Source organism: Frieseomelitta varia, unplaced genomic scaffold (genome assembly GCF_011392965.1).
Source record: "Frieseomelitta varia isolate USP_RPSP 00005682 unplaced genomic scaffold, Fvar_1.2 scaffold_203, whole genome shotgun sequence".
Lineage (NCBI taxonomy): Eukaryota > Metazoa > Arthropoda > Insecta > Hymenoptera > Apidae > Frieseomelitta > Frieseomelitta varia.
This window is the reverse complement of record NW_025109784.1, coordinates 41,692-66,998: the sequence shown is the minus strand read 5'-3', so window position 1 is coordinate 66,998 and position 25,307 is coordinate 41,692. Positions and strand designations below refer to the sequence as shown.

Sequence of the window (25,307 nt, the reverse complement as noted above, 5' to 3'; positions counted from 1 at the left end):
ATCCGACCCCTTCGTTAACTCGTTCGATGTCGTCGTCTGTCGATGACGATGCACGGCCAATCGATCCGTCAACCGGTTCTTCTCGTGCCTCGTCCCCTGTAAAAACTCTTTCCGTTCGATGAATGAAGATACACGCTCGATAGACGATTCGATGAGTTAACAAGCCTATCGCACAAATTGTGCGATTTTCCTTCAAACCAACTGTGCGCATTCGTCAAAAAAATTGTGATACGACGCTTTTCTAACGTCGAACACGTAACAAGTTACCTAAAATCTATGCGTTAACGAGCATCGAAACCCCTTATCTTGCAGCTACGACATCCATCGGCGACGAACGACTGGATTTCTCATCGAAATCACGATAATTCACCCCGTCAATTGCAGGTTCTCGTTACGCGAAAATTCCCGCGGCGTTGGCCGGTGGCAGGCAAGGATCCCGCGCGCAAGAATGCTAGCCAGTTAATATCTAACCCCTATGATTGTAGTCAATTGAAGAGGCCGACCTTATCAGATCTTGGGCGCGTGCCCATATGCCGTCTCCCACCACATGGCGGTGTTCGTCGTTGCTCTCGTAGTGGCGTCCTATGGCCACTACGAGCGAAACAGAGACGAACGCGATTCTCCCTTGAGGTTATGGCGCACCGTAGCGCGACGTGGCGGCACGGTGATCGCGTCGCTTCATCGTGCGGTACGCCACCGCGTCGGTACATCGCGTCTGTATCACGGCGATCTACAAATATATTACGCGCATTATGCGTACGCTCCTATTTATGCGTTCCGTGGCTGTGTCCACTGGCGCAAACTGGCGGTAGTCCCTAGCTGGTTCTAGGTAGTCGCTAGCATATGTCGCGCGGCATGATAACCGCTATGCAAATTCCAGCACGCAGCATCCACCATCGTACGTACATACGTACATACAGCTTGACGAACGTCGCCCGTTACGTTCCGCCCGCCGGTTCCGCCGATTCGGTACGCTTGCCATTAATTATTTCGCCGCGATGAATCGGCCGCCTGGTTACTTTGGCATTCCCGATTATTTATCAAGCGATAACGCAGAGCTGGGATAGAACGAGCGGAAGCGGACCTGAAATCTCGTTGTTCCCCAACAAACGGCTTTTGTGCGCCGTTAATGTACCGCGTCTGCGTTTTCCTGGAAAATGCAGCGTTCGGCGCTGTATGTAGGTGTGTGTGGTGTAGCTCAGCGGGTACGCGTACGAGTTGCCTGCGTCGCAATAATTCGCGCGCGACTAAATCTGGTAGCTCTCGGAGAGTTACGAGAGTTCGCTCGGTGGTAAAGATGGAAGTTTCTCGCGTTCCACGGTGAAGTTCGATGTTGGAAGGACGCAGGAAAGGATGAGATGGCTCGATGAAGTATCGAGATGGAGTATCGACGCTAGGAACCAAGCACGCACGTACCTGACACGCTCGAAGGTACGGGCCTGGGGTAGGATAAAGGTAGCCACCACCGAGGAATTCCGCGGCTCCCACGTGAGGCTATCAAATGTCTGACGAATGGGCAGGAACGCCGTGCTATCAAAGGATCTGGCCTCCTCCCTTCCTCTCCGCGTAAATACGCGTGTGCAAGGAAAAAGAAGGAAGACTAGGATGCAGGGGAAGATGTGGAAGATGCGGAGGAGGAGGAGGAGCAAAGAGAGGAGAGGAACAGGCGATGTCTTAAGACAGGTAGCGGACACAAAGGGAACCGGACACTCGCCTACGCCTGGCTATTTTATTCCATGCCCCGTGTACCTAAACCCCTCTCACCTTCCATACGGATCACCTTGAGTGGGTACCTCCTCACAGGTGCACCCGAATGCCCACTAAATATCCTGTAATTATATGCCGTGCACTGACAGGTTCCATCTACCTGCGCCAATCTCGGATATCCAGCCGATGCAACGAGTGTTTGTAGAGCGATACTCGCCGTAGGGATGATCCTCGAGCGTAGGTTCATTCTCGGGAGTAAATATTCGTCGCGCGTCGAGTTGGGATCGCTAGATCCTCCTTCCCCATCGACGAAGATTCAAACGAGAGAAATCTTCATTTGAGCAGGCTCTGGTTATTTTGACAACTTCGCATTCGCGAAGAATTTCGAAGAATTCGCGATCAGTTGTTACAGCAAGTCGACGCAAGTTCGGTGGCTTCGTAGCCAGTGTCCTGTCGAAATCGAGGCGCATGTTAGAGGCGCGAACGATCAGAGACGATCGCGAGAGTTGCCCTCGATCCGTTTCTCCGGGCAGCGTGACCGCGGCGAGCAGCAGTTAGGCGAGAAAAAGGCGAGTGTGAGCGCAACTCGTGGCCGCGGTTACGTGTCCGCTTCGGCGTTTACTACTTACCGGTCGAGTAGGCCACCCACGGCGCCATCTTATCCGGGATCTCTCTCTCTCGAGCAGCGCACACCGACGAGGAGGAGATACGCGCGAACGTTATGAGTCGGTACTCATCCTCTACGCCTCGTGCACCGACCGTTTAACCGAGCACAAACGTTTTCCAGCCGACTTCTCAAGTTCCATATCCTGTTCGAGGAGCCCGAGAATCCCTGGCGCATTGTTTATCTTGGTTGAAGGGATGGAGATGCGCCGAAGGGACGGAGGACACAGCGTGCAAGCGGGGTGATACGAGCTGGCCCGTTTCAAGCGTTGCGCAACAACGGGTCTCATCGGGTGGCATCGTGGTCGCTCCGTTGCGGTAGATGTAGCTAACTACATATACCAACTAACTATATTCTCTACACATACGTATCTCGTTGTAACACATTCCGTTATCTCTCGAAACTACAAAATTATTAACTGAGAAAACTGATTTCCTCTAGACTCGAGTCTATGAACTATTGTTTTTTTTTTTTTGAGCATACGTTTTGTCTCTCCTTGCGTACATATACGTATCTTTACAGATGGATTGCTTTTCTTTCTTGTTCATCAATTAAATTAGACAATGAACTGACAAAGATATTTCTAAATTAGAATAAAGAATTTTGATTTGTTCTTCAAACTAGCAAATCTTTCGTCCAGTTCGATTAAAACCAATGAAAAACGTCGTCGATGGTTTAGCACCTTCAACCAAGGGTATCTATGGGCGCGGGTAGGCCTCCTCGCGTGTACCGAGATGGGGGGAAACGTTTGGCCCATCGACTGTGTAGATGTCAAACGAACTCCTCTGTTATCTCGCACCTCGAGAACTTTCCAATTCGATTTCTGTCACGTGCAAATATCACGCCGATCGAGAAACGTGGGGAGAGAAAAAGAGAGAACGCGTTGGTCGGTCTATTACACGCATGATAATGTCGCGTATAAATACGTAATCAGCGACCCTGTCGAACCTGAGAAAATCGGTCGAGCGAGATTAGAATTAATCGATAGGGGGGCATAGCTTGTATTCAGCAATGTGGAAAAATGGACACGGGGTGGGAGGGGATCGTGCTGGTTCTAGGCAACCTTCGTTGCTCCAGCATATACGTTGGAAAAAGAAACAGTCTTCGACCTGGATAATCGGGCCAGCGTGTACCACCGCCGCGTGTGCGCGACGCACGGTTGCCCAGCATGTGCCGTCTCCACGGTATCCTTTTATCAGCGGTGGAATTTACGAGGAAACCACGCCTCGTTCTCGCCGCGAAGGATCGTAATTTGGTTCGGGCGGTTGGCTCGGGCTGTTCGGCCGACACGGCGGATGAGTTAGCGCGGACGAGGCGAGAGAACGAGGCGTTTCCATCCACGGGGAATTAAAATATTTCGACGCGCCGACAGAAGGGGTTATCTCTCGGCGAGGCGAGGTCTTACGGCGCACGCCGATGGCTAATGGAACGAGCCCCGTCAAGGCACCGCCGCGCTGCTTCAGGTGGTTACAGGACCGTGTACGTGCGCCGGTGGTCTCGCTGGAAAGAGATCTCTATCGCACCTGCGCCAGCCAAGCAGCACTCGCTGCTTCTAGCCAGTCGTAAAAACGCGTAATTACGATGAAAGTTACGAGGCGGATGAAACAACAACCATCGATGATCCGCTTGGCTCGTGCACGCAGCATGCCGAGGATATTGTTAATGCCTTGTCGCGAGAGGTCATGACTGCTTCGTCGTAAATCATGCGATGAAACGAGCATAGAAAACGGGAGATTCTCGAGCTTTGTTCCGCGATAATTTACTGACTAACGACGCTGGCGAATCGACAAGTGGCGGCAACGTTGCGAATTACGCAATTATAGATGCACGGTCCAACGTTTACGGGTCCTGTGCGAAATAGAACAATCGTAATTTGTAAAATTCGTTTGGTATTTACTCGTTCGTGCAAGCGAGTCTTACTGGGAGTTATCGAGTTATCGAGTTTCTGTAGTGGAGTGTAGCTCTTCGGCAGTTTTTCTAATTCGTCAGCTAATCTCTCAATATTTTCCCAAGGCAGACAAGGGACGAGGAAAGCCAGGAGGGAACAGTCCGGAGGTGTAGAAGGATCGTAGTAATCGCATGGACAAATATTCGTGTTGTGCACGTGGCTAGGTAGGTATAGATCATCTGTCGCACTTTTCTTCTAGACACGTTCCGAAATTCTGGCAATCCCCTTGGAAAAAAGGACCATGTGGGCTCCGATTAGCGCGGCAGGCTATTTATTAGGTGGAGAGGAACAGGCCTCGGACTATAGACCGGGCGTAAATTAATGGCTAATTTTTCGGTAAACCGTGAAACGCAGACGCACGCGTCTCGCTTTCTTTTCGGAGTGTAAGTGGTGCAATCGAGACCCAACAGACGGTCCACGCGCTGCTACGCTGCAGCGTAGAACCAATCCATTAACACCGTGTCCAACGTTTAGCCAGTGTTCTTCATTCGCCGGCAACGCGTAAAATTCCGAACTTGATCATCGTCGAGATCTTCCAACGAGCCTCCAGAGGCTAGCAGGTACATTTCCTTAGAACGCTCCTATGGAAGCAGTCTGTTTATTTTCCAACGTTCGAGTTCAGCTCGATCGAACCTCGGTGAGAAATAAACGGAAATTCAAACGATATTTGTACGAAAATTTCATGGGAAATTCCTTCACCCGACATAGCTTCTTTTCTTCCATAACGTTGAAAGACCTGCGCCTCCGACAATGAGTCGTCGATCTTGCCTCCTGACTGGATGCAACTAAACTCTATTTAAAGTCTCGTTGAGTTACGTTTCCTAAGACGGTACCGCCCACGGGATTGGACAATGGTCAATGGAACATCCGGTTCGCTGGCACAGGTGTCCCTGTGCACACTGTTGCGCGTTGCTTCCTTTCCTGTCTGCTTCTGGAGAAAATTCAGTCCGGAGAAACGCAAACGATTTTTCGCCAAACACGTCCGTACCGCTACCGTGCGACGCGGATATTCCTCGTTTCGAGGTTTGCTCGAAACATGCGTTTGTTATCATCGTGCGTCTCCTTTCTCGAGCGTAACAGTAACGTTGGAACGACGTGACTGAATGAACGGGGTACACGTAATCGATCGTGTCTCTCGCCTCGCCTCTAGTTCCGAGAAGAGCAACAAAGTTTGCAAGTTTCGACGTTAGCGATCTCGCGGAGACGCGAAATAATCTCACCGCGAGCGAGAGAGCGAGCGAGCGAGCAGGTAAGGCCGAGGCCACTCTCCGTGGTTGTCACGAGTAAGTGCGCGAGAGTGTTAAACCGAGTTTTCACGTCGGATTGATAGGCAGATCGCTCTAGGATAGTTGGCTCGAACGCGTGGGCGTCCGGGCGGTAAAGATACCGGTTTACGATGCCACTAAAGCTGCATTCGCCGCGTAATCTGCAACCTTTTCCTTCTTTCATTTTTTCTTTTCTTTAACTGACACGCCTTTCTGCAACCGAGGGGGCCCAGCAGACGACAACTCTGGTCGAATCGAATCGAATCGAGGGCGACGATTTTTCTTCTTCTTCCTTTTTTTTTCTTTTTTCTCTCCGTTTGAGCGTGTCTCTCCACCCCACGCGAGAACGTTTCCCTCTATCTGGTCGAACGAACGCGAAGACCCCGAACGTCGTAAAACAGGCCCGATCAAGGTTCAGATACACGCGACAAATGATGTCTTTCTTCTTATTTAATCACCTGCCGTGGCTTTACAACTACCGGGGCCGACCGCGATATTTACGATCGACGAGGATCTACCCAGAGCCTGGTTTAAGTAGTAGTTCCATCTCGCTGGCATCGAATCCAGCTTTCCGTATCTGGCCTGTGTTCGCGGGTGTACGCCGCTCTTCTTCCTCGTTGTTCCCCCTTCCCTCTCTCGTTCTCGTTAGCCGGGGTTCGAAAGTTAATTGATTCGAAATCGATGCTACAGATCCGTTCGTGGTTCGCGTACAAGCCAGGCGAAAAGTGCTCTCGTAATTTTTCTCCGTGGTAGAAGAGGCGAGGAGAGGGGGGAGGGGGGGGGGATTATCTGGCCTCGTGGCTCGAGTTCCGCGTGCACGATGCACCGGTGCAGCGTTACAGGTACTACAGGTACCTGGAAACGGCGGAACAAGCCAGAGCCCCGTGGTTGCCCACGTTAGAGTCGTACCTTAACCAAAGATATCTTTATCGGGACGAAGCATCCGCGTAGCCGCGTTACGGCTTGATCGCAGCCTGCTCTTCGGCCACGTTTCGTTACGTTTCGATAACCCTCTAGGCGCGTTCTAAAGCCGCTGAGCAAGGGTCAGCGGGAGGAGGAGACGTGCAGAACGTCTAAAGAAGAGAGAGAGAGAGAGAGAGAGACAGAAAGGTAGATAGATAGAATACCGGGTGGAGCACTCTAGGTAAATACTCTGGCTGCGTACAATGTTTGTTGCTGTTACGTGCACGCACGGACGTACACGCACTCATGTACGTGTGAGTAAGGAATAATCCGATAGACTAGACGGTAAGGGAGGATAGACTGTCCGTGGAAAGGAGAACCAAAGTGGTCAGCGACGCGAGAAAGGGGAAACGCGAAGCGAGAGCGGCGCCGAAGCCGGGCGTGCATTACCTTCTGAAGAAGGCGCGACTCCCAACGACTCTATATAACTGCTTTAGATAAGGATTGAGTAGACACCACTACGTGGAATGTCGTTTTACATAAAACCTCCCTCTTATACCGTGTGTTCGCGCCTTCTTTTGCTCCGTTCCCCTTTCGAGGAGTTTTCGTCTCCTTCCTACTCTCTTCCATTTCCTTTTTCCACTTTCTTCAACTCGCTGGTCTCATCCTTCGACCACCATTGAGACGTACACGCACGTGAGAATCGCCTTTATCGAATCACCTACGCTCCGAAGGCACGTGCTCGTAAGTGCATCGCGTTAAGACCCCAAGTGCTCGCCGACACCACGAGTGCGCAACCACTCTCTCCTTGCGCTATTCTCCACGGACAGCCCAAGGGGGATATCCGTGAAATCTCGGTGGGAGGTTGCAAAAGCTTCGCCGGAGGAAATCGTTGAATCGGTCCAAAGTGTAAAGGAAAGCTCTGAAAGAACAAAAAGAAAATCTTACAACGTAATATGTAACATGGATATCGTCTTCTTCTCCGTTTCACCTCGCTCGATACATCCGTTAATTCTCGAAGCGAACGTTCCAACGAACGCCAGACCCTAGCTTCGAGGATTCGGTTTACGACCAATCAACTGGCTGAAACTGTCGTAAGATCCTAAGCAAGTCGTTAGGTCGGCTTTCATCAATCAGTCGGCGCTTCTTGGTGTACACAACGGAGTGTGCAATTGAAAAAAAAAAAAAAAAAAATTGACACACGGCGAGGACAACTTCTCTTCCTAGTTTCCCAAGACCTAGCGGCAACAGGCGGGTCAAACAAGGGAGGAGACTTTACATTTAAGATTAAGTTTAGGATCAGGTATACACGACGGTTCGATGGTAATCGTCCTTGCGATCGGGCCGCTAGATCTCTCAGGATCACGACAGTCTTCTAATTGCCGCATTATAATTACAAATGGACGGTTATGTGGCAGCCTGGTGCAATAATCGTGGCCACGGCCGTCGCGTAATTTATTTGCATTTCCACTTAGGTGTCTTCCGTGACCTTTTCAGCTTCCGTGCTCCAGACATTGTCGAATCAACGGAGAGGATGGGCGCGACACGCGAATCGAGTCGATACGATCTCCACGCCCAAACGACAGCCACAGACTAGAAAACAATGAGGCTATAAAGAGGCTCGCGAGTGAAACCGACGCTCCCAGGAGATCGCTCTATTTCGTATAATACATTGATGTTTGTGAGCTTCTCACAGGCCGTCGTTTATTACTTGGCTACTCAATTCGGGAATCTACTTCCTCCCGTACTCTGCAATTATTTAAAAAGTGAAAGTTTCAGACAGAAAACTGTATATATATTCTTCGATCTCTCTCCCGATCTCGCACGAGTTAGTTTCTCACAAAAAAAAAAAAAAAAAAAAAAAAGAAAAAATTACGTATCCTGAAAAGAGATTCTACGCAGAATCGTTGGAGCAATTTTCTTTCTTGTACATTGGACTTTACATCGTGTTTTACGGAACGAGCGGTGGGAATTCTCGTTCTTGGCCGCGATCCTGTCGTTGCGTCGTCGCGATTTCGGGACAACAATATCATTTGGCGAGGCCGGAGTGATGGAGAGGATCGAGAATTCTGGGCGTGGGCTCGCGACATGCACCAAGGGTTCACGTCGACCGGACGGAACATCGCGCTCATTTGTGCTGGCACGATGCCTGCGTGTTCCACCGAACGCGGCGGCATTCCCGAAAGCAAGCCGGGAGAAAGAGCAACCAGGTTGACATTATCATTTACCTCGATTTGTCTTTGAATTCATCGAAACGCCCGGTCATTTTGTTTCCGAGCAGTTGAAGATTTCTATACGATTGGTTGATTGCGCAAACGAAGGGATTTTTTATTCGCTGCCTCGTTTTCTTCCTCTTCTTGATAAATGACATTTTCTCCCTGCGACTTTTCGAATGCATGGCTGGCAAGACACGTGTCGTGTCGGAAAGTGCATGCCAGGAAACGAGCAAAGTTCCGTACATGACGTCTAAATCCCGCTCGAGAGGGTGTTTCCCTGCGATAGCGCGTGCCACAGGGTGTTCCCCATTGGCGTCTCTTCTTCCTCGAACTCAGCTATCGAAGAAATCAGAATCTCGCGAGTCATCATAATCAATTGAACTGTTAAAAATGAAACGTAAAGTATCGTGGGCGATTTTTCACGTATCAAACTTACGATTAAAAACGAGTCAAAAAAAAAAAAACGCATCTATCGGTGGATAGACCTTTGAATCATCGAATCTTTGAATTCCCGAATCGATCGTTTCTGTTCACTATCGATCAGTCTGGACGTTTGCCCGTTGGAATCAAAGAAGGCGAATCTTCTTTGGAAACTCTCGTTCCATCCTCGCCAACCTTCTGCTCGGTCTGCTAGTCAGAAGGCGAGGCAGAAGGAACGAACTGATTTACATACTGGCTACGCCACTGCTCTCCGGCATCGGTGCGGGGGAGAGAAACACGTGTGTACGTGTGGCGGTGGTGTACCGATGTGTGGGTGTGTGGGTCCCTGATCGTACCCGGAAGGCGCGGCCCCAAAGGTTCAAGGACTCGACGCCAGGTGCCGCTGCAGGGAACTTAAACCGAAACGCGTGTGTCGGAGCAGGTCCTTGCTACACAACGAGCCCGTGTTCCCGAAGGAGCCACTGGCGTTCTCTTCGATTTTCCACCGTTCGTTCGGCTCGTGTCGGCGCCTTTGTATCGCCAATAGCGGCGATCGTTCCTCAATAGCCTGGAAACGCCTTCGGAGTTTGGGAGGCCTCTCTTAATTGCTCGAGCTGCGTGGAGGCTGAGGAGGCTCGATTTATCGTCCGATTCAACGAAGATCGAATTCGGACGAATCGGTGTCCCGTATTTGCGAAATGAGATGACGTTAATCTCGGGGCAAACGCGAGATAAACGTACGCTTGGATTGTACAGTTGTACGCGCGTTGCAGAGGTCTGTTATTTGCCTGGTATCTGCATCAAGGTGCTCGCCGATACCAAAGCAGATATATCGAAGTCGAATATTCGACTCGATCCCTGACGCGATCGTCGGAGACCGGCAGCGAAGGCGAGTCCTCCTCGCGAGATTATACGAGCTGCTTTCACGTGTATACGCTAACTTTCTCCGTAGCGCAGGAGAGGCAGGCGAGGAGGGAACGACCGAGGGTTTCAAAGGAAAAATGTACAGCCGATCCTCCTTCGCTTGGTCGTCGCACCCACACACTTCCACGTCGGGCGCGTATCAAGCACAGATCTTGGTAATCTCCCGGCATCGACACACGGTTATATACTTATCCGGCTCCTTTTGCCGACGAGGATGATTCATCCCGAGCCGGTATAAATCACTCTCCGAGTCCCGATTCACCGACGTGGAAGACGCCGACGATTTATCGAAAATGAGGAGATTTCTCGCCGAAATATATTTCTTTCTCTCCGACTTTTCCTTCCCAAACAGTCGGGAATTCGAACTTTGTGCTTGCAAATTTCCAACCAACCAATTCCTTTTCTAATTCCTTCTTCTGTACGCGCACGATCTCAGACTTGGAAAGGATAAATCTGTCAGAAACGAGCGTTTTCTATTTTCTTTCTTCCGGGTACTGGGAAACCTCGGGTGAACCTTGGCTCGAGACACACCACTTGGGCACGTTTCGGTGTCCTCTCAGAATCCTGCTGCTCCAAGACGACGAACAGAAATAGTCAGACGCGTGTGTGCTTGGCACGCTTTCGTGCTTCGGGAAACAATCTGTCAGTAGGACAGATGCAAAGATAAGTCGTGAAGTGTCTTGAACGTGGATCTGACCCCTCTGCTCTCTCCGCTTCTGGTGTCGCGTGTTTTTCTGTTCTAAAAACCACATATGTGGTCGGTCTCTCTCTCTCTCTCTCTCTCTCTTTTGAAAAAAAGAAAGAAAAAACGAAACGAAGGACGAACGAAGCACCTGACTCCACTTTCGATTTATCAAAAGGGACGTCAAGCGCGTCTGATCGACGACTGAACGAGGCGATACTGGCGATTCTTCATCTGTCTCCGCGTTAAAAAAAAAAAAAAAATGCGTCGAAAATTCCATCGGACGTTCGTCATCGTTGCGTTTCAGAAAATCATAATCACCACGGCCATTTGTATCTTTCGTTCGTATCGGTGGCCACGCTGTTGCAAGAACGTTTTGTAATAATCCTGGTACTGTTCGTTATCGTGTTTCTCATTTAACAGTCCGCTTCAATTAGCCGTCAATTAGATACCCACCACCAGGCTATCCCAGCTGATTAACGACTAGAACCGGTCAAATCGTTACGTCGACATCGGTGCTCGACTCCGGGTCTCGAAGGTTGAACTCCGCGCGGCAGTTCAGCTCGCGTGTGTATACGTCGCACGTGCGTAGGTTTTGTAATCGTCCTGTAAAGATCCTGCGCTTGCAGAGGGAAATTTCCAGTCGCAGTTCCACGAAATCGATTCAGTATCCATAACTCTATCCTCTCGCTCCTATTTTTTTTTTTTTTTTTCTTTTTCAGTCGGTTGGCTAAATATGACGCGTTTCCACAAGCCGCGGGGCATTAGGATCGACAAGCATTGCATATCTCTTTCTTTTGCCGCGTGTTTTCTTTCACGGAACCGTGTGGCGGGATCACGACTCGCGATTTCATTTGGAAACAATTGCCCAAGTCCCGCCGCTACTCTCTAATTACACCCTCTGCCAGTTGTGAATTAAAATTCAGCATGAACCCCGTAGCCTCCGGCTAACGTAATCCGGGACGCGATTTTAGTGCAGACAGTCGCGATTGAGCCATGCAAAACGCGATCGATCACCGCGTGCCATCGTTTCGCTACGATCTCGATCGGACTCGAGATACATTCGGTAGTAGACTCGACCAAGAAGAGGCGGCTGCTCGTATCTCTTCGTTACGAGAGCAATTACAGCGGTAAAAGGATAATTGCGTTTATGTAAAATTACCCGAGTCGATCAGGGCCCAGTGTGCTGTTGTTGTTGTCTCCAGTCGACACGCGAGACGCTTTTTCAACGGTGAAAATTATAGATTTGTTTTCACATCTAGCGAGAACGTATCGTTAAGCCTTTCGTTAAGACGTTCGGCCTTTTCGTCGTTGCCCGTTTGCAACGTTACAATCGCTAATAGCAGTAATTTCTGTTGGCATTACCGAGTAGCGACTGTCGACAGTTACTCCCTTCGTGTCCGCGAATCATGCCAGGCTAATAGAAAAGTTCTTTATGGCACACGAGCGTTCCCTCCTTCGTTTGAACGTACACGTTACTCCGCGACGATTTGGCCATCGTCACTTTGCCGAACTCAACTTGTCTCGATTGTTGGGAAATTTCTTGTTCCAATGAAAAACTCTGTCGATGGTGGGAAATAAGCTGATTGCCAGTGGAATTCCGTCTTCCCAGTATATATATATCGAGGCAAGGTCTGGAGGAAGCCGCAGGCAGCGGCGCGGTTTCTGTTCTAAACTTCGTTTCGTGACCGGCTTTGGTGTCCTACAAGACGTTTCACTCGGGTACCAGCGCGCGTTTACGGCGTAACTATTGTCCGTTCCGCGAGCTGCGACCCGATCCGCGAGCGCAGACAATAATTACGCGTTGACACAACCGGTATCCTTTCACATGTGAAACGGTCTGCTCCAGATTCTGAAAGATCAATCGCGGGAGGGGTCAGCCTAGTAATGATACACCCATGCATCTGACCCAACCCCCTTTAACCTTCCACAATGCCTTCCACCGTTCCTCGCCAACTGCATTCGGCGCAATTTCGCGAATCACTGCTGCTGTCGATACCATTGAAACTTTCTTGTCGCGGAAATAATAATAGTTGGAGGATTTTGAAGGATTGTAGAATTTACGAGCAACAGCAGTCAGAAATATGATATTTGTTCGGAAATGATGATTTTAGACGGTGTAAATACAGCAGTGGGTTTTACCTTTTAGAGGTGTTTTATTTTATATAATAGCGACACACGTGTTTGCTGTTGTATTGCTTCTGTTCAGAGACAGAAGACTGTTACAATCATGAATGCCTAATTTAGTCACTAGGGTGTCGTTAAGCTCAAGCACGCATATATACGTATATGTACATCTGACATAAAGATTAACAGTCACCCTGTAACAGAAAAAGAGCTGCAGTATTTTAGATTTAGAGAATATACGTCAACCCCGAAAGTCAGTCACAGTTTCGCGATTAGGGACAACGACGACGCGACGCGAATCTCGTTTATCGCCAATTTATCTGCGAGGAAACACGCACGACAGGTTTCGCGAACTGAAAAGTCGGTCCTCGGCGTAAGTGGATTTCTGCTTACCTGCTGGCTGGTACAAATCGATCCCATTATGCGGCACGATCGAGTCCGATTTTAATGGCTCGACGTAAAAGCGATCGTTTCGCCACCTGTGCCCCGAACAGCCGCTTTCACGCGCGTTCGCAAATGGCGTTAATCTTCCACGGCTCGTCTACACTGCTTTTCGTAACGCCGTTTCATCGCTAATCCTCCGGCTTTCGACGAAGCGCGAAGTTTCGATCTTCTCGTCACTCGTACACGAAATTTCCTCGATGTCGAAATCTTGCAGACTTTTGTCTGTCTCGCGTTCAACGACAGTTTCAACGGACGATTTTTCCATCTGTCGGGCGAACTTGCAAAGTTACACCGGAAATTTTTGGACACAGAAGCGTACGGGATACAATTGAACGTAACGCTGGTATCGATGTTCAGAAGAGAGGACAGATTAAATTGTGCATTAATATTATGGAACGGGAGAGGAAAAGAAAAAAGAAAAAAAAAAAGGGAAAGTTTGGATGAAGAGGTTTTAATGCGAGTAACAATGTACCGACCCGAGGTGTAGCCGTGATATAAGTCGTGATCCATCGATCTTCCTGAAAAAGAATATCGACGATCAGCCACGGATCGGAACACCTGCGGAGAAATCGGCGCCGGTGACCGGCGACCAACGGCAGGACGATCGATACAACAACGATTGCCAGCGATTTCTTGTACATGCGCGATCGATATTATTTACTTTTACTCCAATATATGAGGGAAAATTAGAGAGCCGTCTCGCGTCGATTCTTCTACTCTCGGATTCTGATTGTGCGTTGTGATTGTGAAAGAACTCTTACAAATGAAACTGTCCGAGAAATTTATACTTTGAAATCGACGCGTGTACTTGGCGCAGATAATAATCGGCATCTATTGCAAACAGAAACGCGCTCGGCTGCTTTTGCGCGGCCGCGTGAAACTGATTCAATTATAACGACTTGAAAGGCAGGTCGCGAACCGAGCAGCCACATATTTGACATAGGAACGAATGATCAACGGCGGATACCGGTTAACGCGGCAGAACACGAATCTTTGGCGCGTTTCGAATGCTGATGTGTAATTACCTGGCTAAAGGGGGCTGGCCGATGCACGTAATAACAAGCACGTTAGCAGAAATTGCGGGCTAATTGCTGGAAATGTTTAAACCTGGAAACGTGCAGATCGGGAAGAATTATGATTAAGGTTACGATCTATTCACGCCTGCGTCTGCGCGTGTTAACGATCGCGGGAAACCGCGACCTTTTCTCTCCTTTTCCTTCCCGTCTGTTTCATCCAGCGGGACAAGGGAAACGAAGGAAACGAAAGGAGTGGAGATATCGTGGCAGATTGCCGGGGAAATGATTTAGGCCCAGCGAGCCGAGACGGAACGATCGGGGTCAGTTTGTTGACGTAATCGACGAAAACGCCTCTCATAGCAGGGCAGGCGAATCAGTTGAGTGGTCGAGTGGCAGGCTGGTGGTTATCTTCAATTTTTCCATTAAGGCACAGGTTGGTCGCCTAATGGTTGCTACTTGCTCCTCCGGGTATTTCGACAGTGGATCTCACTCTTGACGAGGTAGTAACGCCTCTGCGTTGCCAAACAATCGCCGCGAAAATGTCTGCTACTCGTGAATCCCTCTCACTCTTTCTCTCTCTCTCTCTCTTTTTCTTTCTTGGGGATCGACGTTTGGGAACTTTTCTATTCGAATCGGAGATGAATTTCTGGCTGGCGTTACGAAAGGTGTACGCGAGATGTCTATTTTGTGAGACACGAACGTTGAAATCGGTCGATAGGATTTCGTGGTACGCGCGGCACCCGCGCTCACGCTGCACCTTCGCCTTCGAGACGATGGCACATAGGAAGAAACAGGTTTGACAACCTGGAGGTGGGCTCACCGGGGCCACGTGCTGCGGCGCATTACTTATAATCCCATCAGCGTCTCTTTTTCTCTCGCTCCGTTCCGTTCCTCTTAGTCTCCTCTTCCTACTTGGTCTGCTCTTTTTCCTTTCTTTCCTCCGCCTCCACTGCCTTCCTAACCATTTTATTTCTCCTCCACCTCCTTTTCCTCCTTCCTTCTCCTCTTCTTCTTTTTCTTCCTCCTCTTCTTCTTCTTCTTCTTCTTCATATCTGACTTCTTCTCTCCTCCCCCACATTCTAGAGTCCCTTTCTGGAGTCTGTCTGCGTGTCGTGTCCACCCTACCGGCCGTGTTTGCCTCGCAATAAATGATCAACTAAATGCTCGACATTCTTATCTTCGATTTAACCCTCGGAATGGACTCCGACGACTTGGCTCTTTTGCTCGAGAGAGCAAAAGTAGACGAAGGGTGTCGCGTAATAATCCCGTATAATCCCGTGCGATTTATTTCAAAGATTTAATAACCACGTTTTATTCGATCGGGGTTAGAAACGCGTTAAAAACAACAAGATCAACCCGTTTTATCGCCGTCTGTAACTGAATTGATACGATTTACGCGACAGGGATTGCTCAACCGAGCTCCGTACCCAACGCGTCCGTATTACATTTCAAACGTGCAATTTAAGCTCGTTTAAAACACAAAATACAGACATTCGCCGGCACGATCGGGATTACATTACGTACATCGTCTCTAAACAAGGCGCTAATCGATCCGCTTGAGCCTCGAACGCGCTCGCTCACGTCGTTCGTCTCACGTGTCGTGAAAATTCGGCGAAAGTGCGAATCTGACAGTGTGTCGTCCAGGTTTGGAAAACCCCTGACGCTGTTTGCTCTCACGCCGAGGCAACTTGTCCTAATTCGTTCGGCATTTGGCACTCCATTATTGATTTATTGATCCTGCAACGTACGAACCGAGCGTGCACGGATTCTTCACGCTCGATTTGCACGGACGTATTAATCTATTCTCGTGTCAGATGAAGAGAAGGAGCACAAAAAAGTGGGAGGTGGGTTGAAATGCACGGTTCGAGCAAGAATCATCGTCCTGGGTCTAGACGGCCTTGCGTGTATTGACTTTGCCGCTGACGAAAAGCGAACGTGGAACCTGTTTCTCGCGAGTCTAACGCGACCGCGCGATATTTTTGGGAACCGTGCCCTACTGTTTCGCTTTCGACTTTCCACTGGAGATCTTCTTTCTGCTTCGCCTCCTTCCGAGAAGACGAAGAGTTTTCAATTTTTAACTCTGAACTCGTATTCTTCTTTTTATTCTTTTTGTCTTTCTTCTTGTCACAAGCTTCTTGTAATATTCATCCTAATTGGAGAATGAATAAACTATTCGTTCCTCTGGTTGTCGTCTCGATACTCGACGATACTTGAAACACAGAGGAAACGCGATGGTCGATTAAGAGAAATAAATAACCTCGTGGCCAGCAGGTTGTGGCCGGAGGTCTGTGTTTACCGGGTAGCATGTAAGGAGCACCGTGCCACCGGTAATAATTAGAAGAGGAGAGGGTTGAGCAAGGCCGTGGCAAGAAAACGAGGAAGGTGGAATCGAGCCGCAGGATCCGGGACTTAAATAATTAAAAGCGATCACATGCGGTTACCGTTTTCTTGCGCAATGCGATTTACTCGCGCGCGATCCCACTGTCCTTCCTCCTCTCCTCTGTCTCTCTTTTCTTCACTAGCTATTATCTTTCAATTTAATTCTTCCCAACGGCAACAGCAACAACAGGTGATCTCAAGAGTAAAAATCCAATCGATAATTGAAAGAGGCTTTCGCTGTTACGTTTGTTTCACGCTGTACCTCAAGTACGTTAGCTCTTCGCACTTTTGACCGCGAGTAGGTCGATACACCGTTAAATGCAGCGCTGTTCGTGAAAAGAAATCGAACGAAATAAAACGAGACGAGAGGACACGTGAGAAAGGTGGACTCTACGGCTCCGTCCTCTTTCGCCGTTGCCAGTCGGGGGGGAACAAAAGGATTTATTGCTCCCCTCTGGCAAATGTAGCGTTAATACACGTGTCCCGCCGAAATTTACATAGTTACGTTTATCTCGGAACCAGTTTCTCTGGATCACGTCTTCCTCGCTGATCGGACACGCGCTGTTTCTTTCAGTCAGTGACGAAGAGTCCTTTTCGCACGCGATGGAAAAACGGAGAGGAAACGGATTGTTCCGCTGCGTGCAATTAGCGGGCGTGCAATTTACCATTCGAGAACGAGGCGCGAATCAACTTGGCTAGGAATCAACCATTATTCACTTGTCTCTATTACAACGCGTCTACTCGGCAATAACTTTCGCTTAACTCGAGCCGCATGAAAGGAACGTTCGTTCGTTCGTTCGTTCGTTCGTTCGTTCGTTCGTTCGTTCGTTCGGTTTTCTCAAACGGTGCCCCGATACTCCTTTCTCCGACGCCGGCGGAAGTGGCGTATCGGCCCCCACTGAAGACAAGGGAGTAGCTTCTCTCGACTGTCATGTAACTATTCTTTCACTCCCGCCGGCCATTACAATCGCTCGGTGGAGCGGTAATAATATACTCTTGATAGAGGCAAACACGTCTCAACAACGTACTCGCTTCCATATTAGCGTACGTATCGTGATTATCCTCCTATAAGACGTATACCGTTTCTTTTTTCTCATTCTCTGGTTCAGCTTGTTTCCCTCACCGGGCTAAAAAATCACGACAAACGATGAGTTATGCCTTCATCGTTCCGTCGTACAAACACACATTGTCTCTTATCGTTTCGCCGTATCCGGGAAAAGCAACGGGATTCGAGATTTTACCAGGTTTGCAACATAGCTTCGAACGAACGAAAAAAAATCAGTATTTTTTGTTTTTCGTCAAGTAACATTAAAATTACTTTCTCTCAACGTGACGCGCGTATGCACGTGCTGTATCATAGTCAGAAATTTGAACACGCGCCGAGGCACGCGCCACGCGTCTCGCCGATCAAAGTTCTATCCACCGCTTGGCAATAATTTAACCCGAGCTCGATGACTCTTCGAGTCCTCTGCCTCTGTGCACGGTTTCGTTCTCCACAATTCTTCCGTCGCTCTTCTTCTTCTCCCCCCCCCCCCTTTTTTGCCGGTGTCTCTCTTTTCTCTTCTTTCTTGTCCCCTGTCCCCGCTGCCCCCCTTCGCGGAGTAGTTACGTACACGTTCGTAACATAACAACGTGCCAATATCGATAAGTCAGTCGGAACAAAAACAAGCGAAGGATCGGTTCGACTATGCAGCGGTATACTCAGTTACCAACCTTCCCATACGTCTCCCGTTCGGCACGCCGTCGCGATCTCGTTACACGCGCGCGTACACAGCAAGCTCGCGAGACGAGAGGAACCGAGAAACCGCTTACGACGACGACGACGAGGGGGAACAGAAGGCTACCCTTTCCTTCCATCCTGCCCGCCGTTCAACTTTATGCATCTCTCGCGAACCGTAAAATTGCCGACTCTTGCACGGATCGATGAAAATGGGGATTGTCGTGTCGACTGATCGATTTGGAGGTAGGTGTATACTGTGTGGATCGAAGGCACACGTGATACCTACGACCGCGAGTAAATTTAAAGTGTTACGTCGTTGAGGAACGGAAGATGGACCGTACGTGTCCGTTTGCAATGTGTAAACGCGGACCGTTCGAAAGTAAGAAAAATAACAGAACGGAGCGTTATTTTCGTGAAACGCAATCAGCGTTTTTGCGTAGTCTCGTCGAGGCAACTGGCGAAAGTCGTACTCTGGAAAGACCGAGTCTGAGCGATCGTGGCACCGGATCGCCAACGAAGAAGAGGAGAAGGAGGAAAGCGCTGTTGAGTTACGTGGTCGCGCAAGTGTTTGCCAATTATCTCGAACGGCCGGTCGACTCTAATTGGACTTTACGCTAGTGGGTGGGATCTGGGATGCTGTCTGCTTCTCGAGAGAGAAAGAGAGAGAGAGAGAGAGAGAGAGAGAGAGAGAGAGAGAGAGAAAAACGGTCCCTGGAGTACCAAGCCTCTGCGGTTAAGCGAAGGTAGAGTAGCGGAGGATATGTCCGAGGAAGAGGATAATTGGTCGAAAGCAGGGGAACGATTTGCTCTATTAAATCTAGCGGCTGGTTTCTCTCCGAGGAGGCACAAGTCTGAGTTGTTCCGAGGTGTTCACCCAGGGTTACGACGATCGTATCGCTTTATTACACACCTCCGGCATCGATCGCTGTAATGGAACGATCACATCGATCGCCGAACGCCTATTTACGGTCTTTATTTGGAAGCTAGCGTTGCCAGCGGTCCCGTAACTTTTCACACGATCATGCTACTGAATACCGAATCCCTTTTTTTTTTTTTTTAACGAGACGAGCCATAGTTTTACGTATAACGTAGTTTTCTCCCTTCTTTTTTTTTCAACATCTCTGCAACACGTTTACAGATTTTTGCAAAATAAGAAGATAGAAACTTTGCAATCTCCGATTAGCCGAGGATCGAGTTAGACACGAAGTAACAACTTTCCCGGAGGTTTCATGGAACGGAACGACAAAACGCAAGACGGAGTCAATAACATCCGCGTAAACACCCACACGCGCGGCCAGCAGCCCGTACTCTGGCTCTTCTCCACGGCGATTGAGCCACGACCCGGCTGTAAGTCTTGCACGGGTATAAACCAATCCTGAAAGGAGAACGCGATGCAACGGAGTATCCATTTCACGAACGATGGAGACATCGGGGGTACCACGTTCGATTCCAGCCATATGCTAATTCCTTTCTGAACCGGCACGTTCGCCGCGCTCGTCGTGTGTATATCGCCGCGGTCCGAACGGAAATAGGAGGAGACTCTCGAGGACACGTCCTCGAGCAGCGCGGCGTTAAATCTTTCGCCGTTCAAATCCCAGCTCGTCCCGCTTCCAAATCGGACTGTCCAACTCCGACTTTAAAATTGTTTCATCTCTTCGGGGCTGACAAAGCTTTGTCATCACGCTGCACATAAGCTTCGTTTTCTATTCACGAAACTCACGTCTTGCACCTCGAAATTGGATTAATGAACAAATTCGTGGTTTCAACTTCTTTTGCCGACTTTCGTGACTTTGATAGTAGTCGCTTTGCGGAGGAAAGAAAGCTTTACTCTCGCAATGAGGAATCGCGAGACTGCATAATATGGCCTCTGCTACGTTTCAGTATCCAACTGTATTCAGCAGAAGAAAGAACCAGCGGAGATGTCTGTAAAAGGAAGAGACAGCGGGTAGAATTTTCATGGATTTTCCAGCCCATCCATCAGCCATCGAAATCCACCTGGTTGTGGGTTCGCGTAGTGACCGAGTACACGTGCATGCACGTGCATACGCGAGACCTCCCGCAGAGGATTCAAGCGACGACTGATAAAAATGTCCCTGCTCGATTCTTCCTCCCTCGACTGTGACTCTTTCTCCGTTCCTTCGTTGACTCCCTCCCTCCCTCTCTCTCTTTATCCGTCTTTAGTCTCGTCTTATTTGGAGTGAACGAAGCACGAGGGACATGCGAGATTACCACAGCGCTGCCCGTTGAGACGCGCCTATCGAGACGAGACGAGACGAGACGAGACGAGACGCGACGAGCCAAGCGGAGCCATGCGGTAGGTACCTCGCAAGACTCCGCGGGATGATAAAACGACGGGGATGAGATCGGACCTCATGCGACGCGTAGACACTGTCCCCCTCTCAAGCTCGCGGGACCCGCGGCCTTCTCGCGGTTTTATACGATCGCCAACATTTCCAGAAATTCATCGACCTCTTCCTTGTCCTTCTGTTGACGTCGCTTAGGTTGTTCGTTAAGTTTAATATGAAAATTTAACGCAGTTCAACTCGGACGGATTAGGCCTAGATCCCCTGATTTGATGGCGCGATAAATTATCCATTCCCAGTTTAAGGGCCCAAACAAGTCGCGCAAAAATCGCAGTCGTTGGCGAGCGAGTGCCCTTTTTTCCAGCGACTTTTTCGTCACAGTCGTCGCCGCACCGTGGCAACGCTAAGAATAATTTATGTAATTCATCCGGCTAATGTCGGCGAACCGTGTCGTAAAGCGTCCGCATAACCAATTTGGCACTAAAAACTCAGCCACGGGTTGTCCCCTTAAAGCTTGTCCCCCTCTCTCGCGCAGTGCCATAACGTTACGAGTTACGAGTCCCTCTCTTCGGAGAGACTCTCATCTTCGTTGTCATTTTTGTCGGAGTTTCTCCGTTCGGGCCTTTCCTTTTCCCTCGCGTTTTTCCTTTTCTTTCCCGCTCCAATCTTCTTGCCCTCCTTTCTCCAACCTTCTCGCGCGTCTCTTTTCCTCCGCGTGGCACGTAGCTTTCGGCCGAGTCAGGTGGAGGAGAGCACGCTCGAACGCTGGACATTAGCATAGTAACTGGAGGTCCCAGCGGGCGCCTTATTAAATTTGTACCATAAGCAATATCGCGATGCGGACCGGGCTCGTTTCAATTTGCTAGCCTGGAAATTTAAGACGCCGACCGGGTCCCGTGTCGATGCTACCGTGTAACGGTGTCGCGTTTGCCTGCACCTTCGTCTTAACGCGGACGATTCGACAAGGAGAGTAACATTTTAGAACCGATCGCCTTGCGAATCCACGCGTTACGATAGAGTTTCGCAAAGATCGAGGTAGCTAGGTGCTTTGAAAATTATACACAGGATGGAAAAATCACACCGATCGAGTTCTAGAATCGAATAAAAGAACAATCTTCGGCTGTCTTCTCTGGCGTAAACTTACCGAACTAACAGAGTAAGAGATTACAACTGCCAGTAGTTAAATTACAAACAGCGTGCATTAACAATGCTCGTATCTCGGGTGAAATTTCGTGGGAAAAGGCAAATTCTGTCCAGCGCGGTTGCGATCCTCTCAATTCTTTCAATTATTTCGATTCTAGCTCCGTGGCGCGCGTAAATTTAAAACGGTCTGAAACGGTGGATCGCGACGCTCACTTCATCCTCGCGCCTGTGGCCCGTAGATTCACATATTAGCCGGTTTATCGCATTCCGTGGAATTAAATATTCCCCCGTAGTTACAATACTGTAGGTTACTTTACTATCGTACACGCTCTGCCGCACTCTTTAACGCGCGAGTCGTACGGTTGCAGCATCCTCTGGAATTACCGCTAACTCGGCCTCGCGATATTACAAGATGATCGGTGTTTTCGCGTGTTTGCCCACGAACGCGATATAATTACCGGGGGCCGGTCGTGATTTCTGCGAAGCTGAAAAGTTGCGTTAAACTGGGCTAATCGCCGCTCTGCTTAACAGACGAACGCGCGAAGCATAACAGAACCGCGTCGAGATATTCATCACCGCGCTCGTCTGCTCTTGGGATTGGGAGAAAATGAGAAATTAGGGTTGGTAACTTGGGGCTTGGACAAAATATTACTCGCGCTCGAAACCCTCTATTATCGATTATTAAAATTCCATTTCAAATACGGCGCACTTTATATTTAATTGTTTTTCCATTATTTTCCAACCTTGCCCCCCCCCCCCCTCTTCGTGTCTACGTGACGCAAAGCTGAAAGGAAAGGGAGGCTAATTAAGATTCCGAAGGTCAATGCGACTCTTGGACTTGGCTTTGACTCAATTAGGTTCATCATCGTTGGCGACAATGGCAAATGTGGCGTGCGTCTACTCCATCAAAGGCGGCAAAGTCCTCGAGGTGAGGGAAAAAAAGAAGGAGGTGCAGAGGGGCGGGAAAACAGAAAGCAAACGAACGAAATGACAACATGAAAATATAATAAGACGCTTGTGTCAACGGCACCATGGCGCTAATGATTACAAATGGCCGGGCCGACGTATGTACTCATTCGCGCCGACCAAAAGGACAAGTCGAGTGATCGATCGCTTCCCCCAATATTGCTTGATTCGATTTAGGAACCGATTTCGTAGCGCGGTCGAATTCTTGGACAACTTTCCATCGGAGGAACGTTTCGGTTCGATGTTTTGGAACGTAACCTGACGAGCATCGAGGTGAAAACGTTGCGCGATATAGTGTAGACAGCGTGAAGTCGAGCGATTACGGCAATCTGATCGAAATGAAATGAAACATTCTGGATAACCTCTCGACATGATTTTTCACTCGTAGGTCTCGAAATGTCCAGAGAAAGACAGGCTCATTTGCTGAGGAGAAGTCATAGATTGCACATTCCCAAGGATTTGAATATAGCAAAGAGTTGGTGCATCCTGAAACCTTTCGTTGTCGAGCACATCGTTGGGTCAGGATACGAGGCCGTTCCCTATGTCATCGATACGAAGGTCTATCAGATCGGTCACATCTTCGTTCGACAATCTTCTCACGTAAATTTAACGAAGACACGCGTGACGAAGATAGCATTCGTCTAATCGTTTCGCGTTCGACACGTTGCAGGTGCAATGCTTCTGCGTCGCTCCGCAATTGAAACTGCTCGGTCCCATTCGCGACTTTCTCGTGCACGAGAAAAGCAACGCCAGGTGGCTGGATAAAGATCTTCCAACGATCAAGACTACCAAGGATAATAGGAATTTTCGGGTAATTAAATCTCGTTTCTCCTTCTTTTCCTGGCGAGTGAAGGAATTTCTAAATTTCATGCAAAAAAAAAAAAAAAAACGTGTCACAATCGTCACGAAGGTGATACTCGAGGGTGGCAAACAGGAGTTGGTGTTCAGAGCTTTCGATTGCCATTTCCTGGACAAGGCGCCGGACCTGTCGATCGAGGGAGAGGTGACCATAGATCGCTCGACCCACGAAGGTACGACGCCACGGAACAGCGCCTTCGTACGAATGAAATAAACGCGGATCGAACTTTCTCCGTATCAACGGAATTATAGATAATGGCGGTGGAATCACGAGCGTCGCCGAAACAGCATTTAGATGCACGATCTCTACGTTTCAGACCTCGCAACGGCGGATTGGTTCGGTCTGATCACCGGAGTGTTCGTCGCGAGCGAGTTCGACATCCACGTGACGAGAAACAACCGCGAGAGAGTGTTCTACGTCGGTGGGAAATCGAACACCATCCTGTTCAAATACGAAATTTGCAAGATGGACAAGAACGGCAGCGTGTACGAAACTGTTAGTTTCCATTGAATCGCGATTGCCAACGTCGAATACGACGAAACTTACGATTCGTTCGATTCAGTCGATCACGGGAATGGAGTGCAAATGGCTGCCCGTAGTGGAAAGGAACATGAACGAGTTGCCCGTCACCGAGTTCGTCAATCAGTCAACGAGAGTCAAAAGTCAAAACAGTCCTGAATAAATTCTTCGCTTCTTTCGCGAACAGCTTCTCCTTGCGTAACTTTAGGAAACGTTAATTTTCCAATCTTCGGATGATAGCCGATCTCTGATGAAATCTCTTTCAGCTGCGTGCGAAAAGCTTCTCTTCAATTTCCACGAGACAGGGATCGAGGGCCACGACGCCGATGACACCGACGCGAACACAGCCGCAGATATAGCCGCATGATTTATACTTATTTCCGCGGCGGAGGAGGGAGCCGAAGCAGAGAGGCGCGCGTGCGCGCTTGTACGTAAGCCTGCGCCACGCTGCGGCACGCTTCATCGTGGTTCACCCAAGGCAGATCGTGTGCCGCGATACGAGGCGGGTCCGAGCGGGCGCGCGTTTGCCGGCGACTCTCCGCAAGCAAGCGCATCGCGCATGAATTATTGCGAGATCGGCGAACCGCGCAAAATTCAATAAAGTTATTTCGCCCATCGCGGACGCGTCAGCGTCCCTACGAAAGCCGAGGAGGAAGGAGAAAGAGAAAAGGGACGAGTCGAGCGAGTCGAGGGCGGCGTGGCGTGTACGACGATCCCCGATGGGATTGAATTATCGGCGTCAAAATTTCGCGTTTCGCGCGCGCGATTGGCCATTCTTATCAATAGCCTATCAACGAAGACGTTGCGAGTGTTAATTGTACGAATTGCGGGGGCTTTCAACCCCGGTTTCGATCGGCGACAAAGCTTCCAGCGACGTAACTTGGAGCGGCGGGATCGCTGGCCTGGTCTCTTTCTCTCGTAAACTTTCTCTCCCTCCTTTGTCGCTCTTTCGCACGGTGACGGCTGGCGAACGAAGAGGAGAGAGAAGGCTGAGGTTGCATTTGCATCTCAATCTCGCCGTTGATTTAGCAGTCGTCCGGGGCCATCACTCTTGCCGCGGGAAAGGTCGACTTTAGTATTTTTAGATTAGCCAGCCGCGATA

General features: G+C 49.4%; 1 protein-coding gene across 1 annotated transcript in view; it reads left to right on the top strand.

Moving 5' to 3' along the window:
• LOC122526906 overlaps positions 1 to 24,368 on the top strand; it is a 90,165-nt gene extending 65,797 nt beyond the window's left edge. Inside the window, exons 4-8 of the mRNA XM_043650559.1 lie at positions 23,216 to 23,427; positions 23,498 to 23,638; positions 23,738 to 23,858; positions 24,003 to 24,181; positions 24,249 to 24,368. Coding sequence (XP_043506494.1) covers positions 23,216 to 23,427; positions 23,498 to 23,638; positions 23,738 to 23,858; positions 24,003 to 24,181; positions 24,249 to 24,368 — 773 coding nt within the window. The remainder of the gene's footprint in view (positions 1 to 23,215; positions 23,428 to 23,497; positions 23,639 to 23,737; positions 23,859 to 24,002; positions 24,182 to 24,248) is intronic.
• The last annotated feature ends 939 nt before the right edge of the window (positions 24,369 to 25,307 follow it).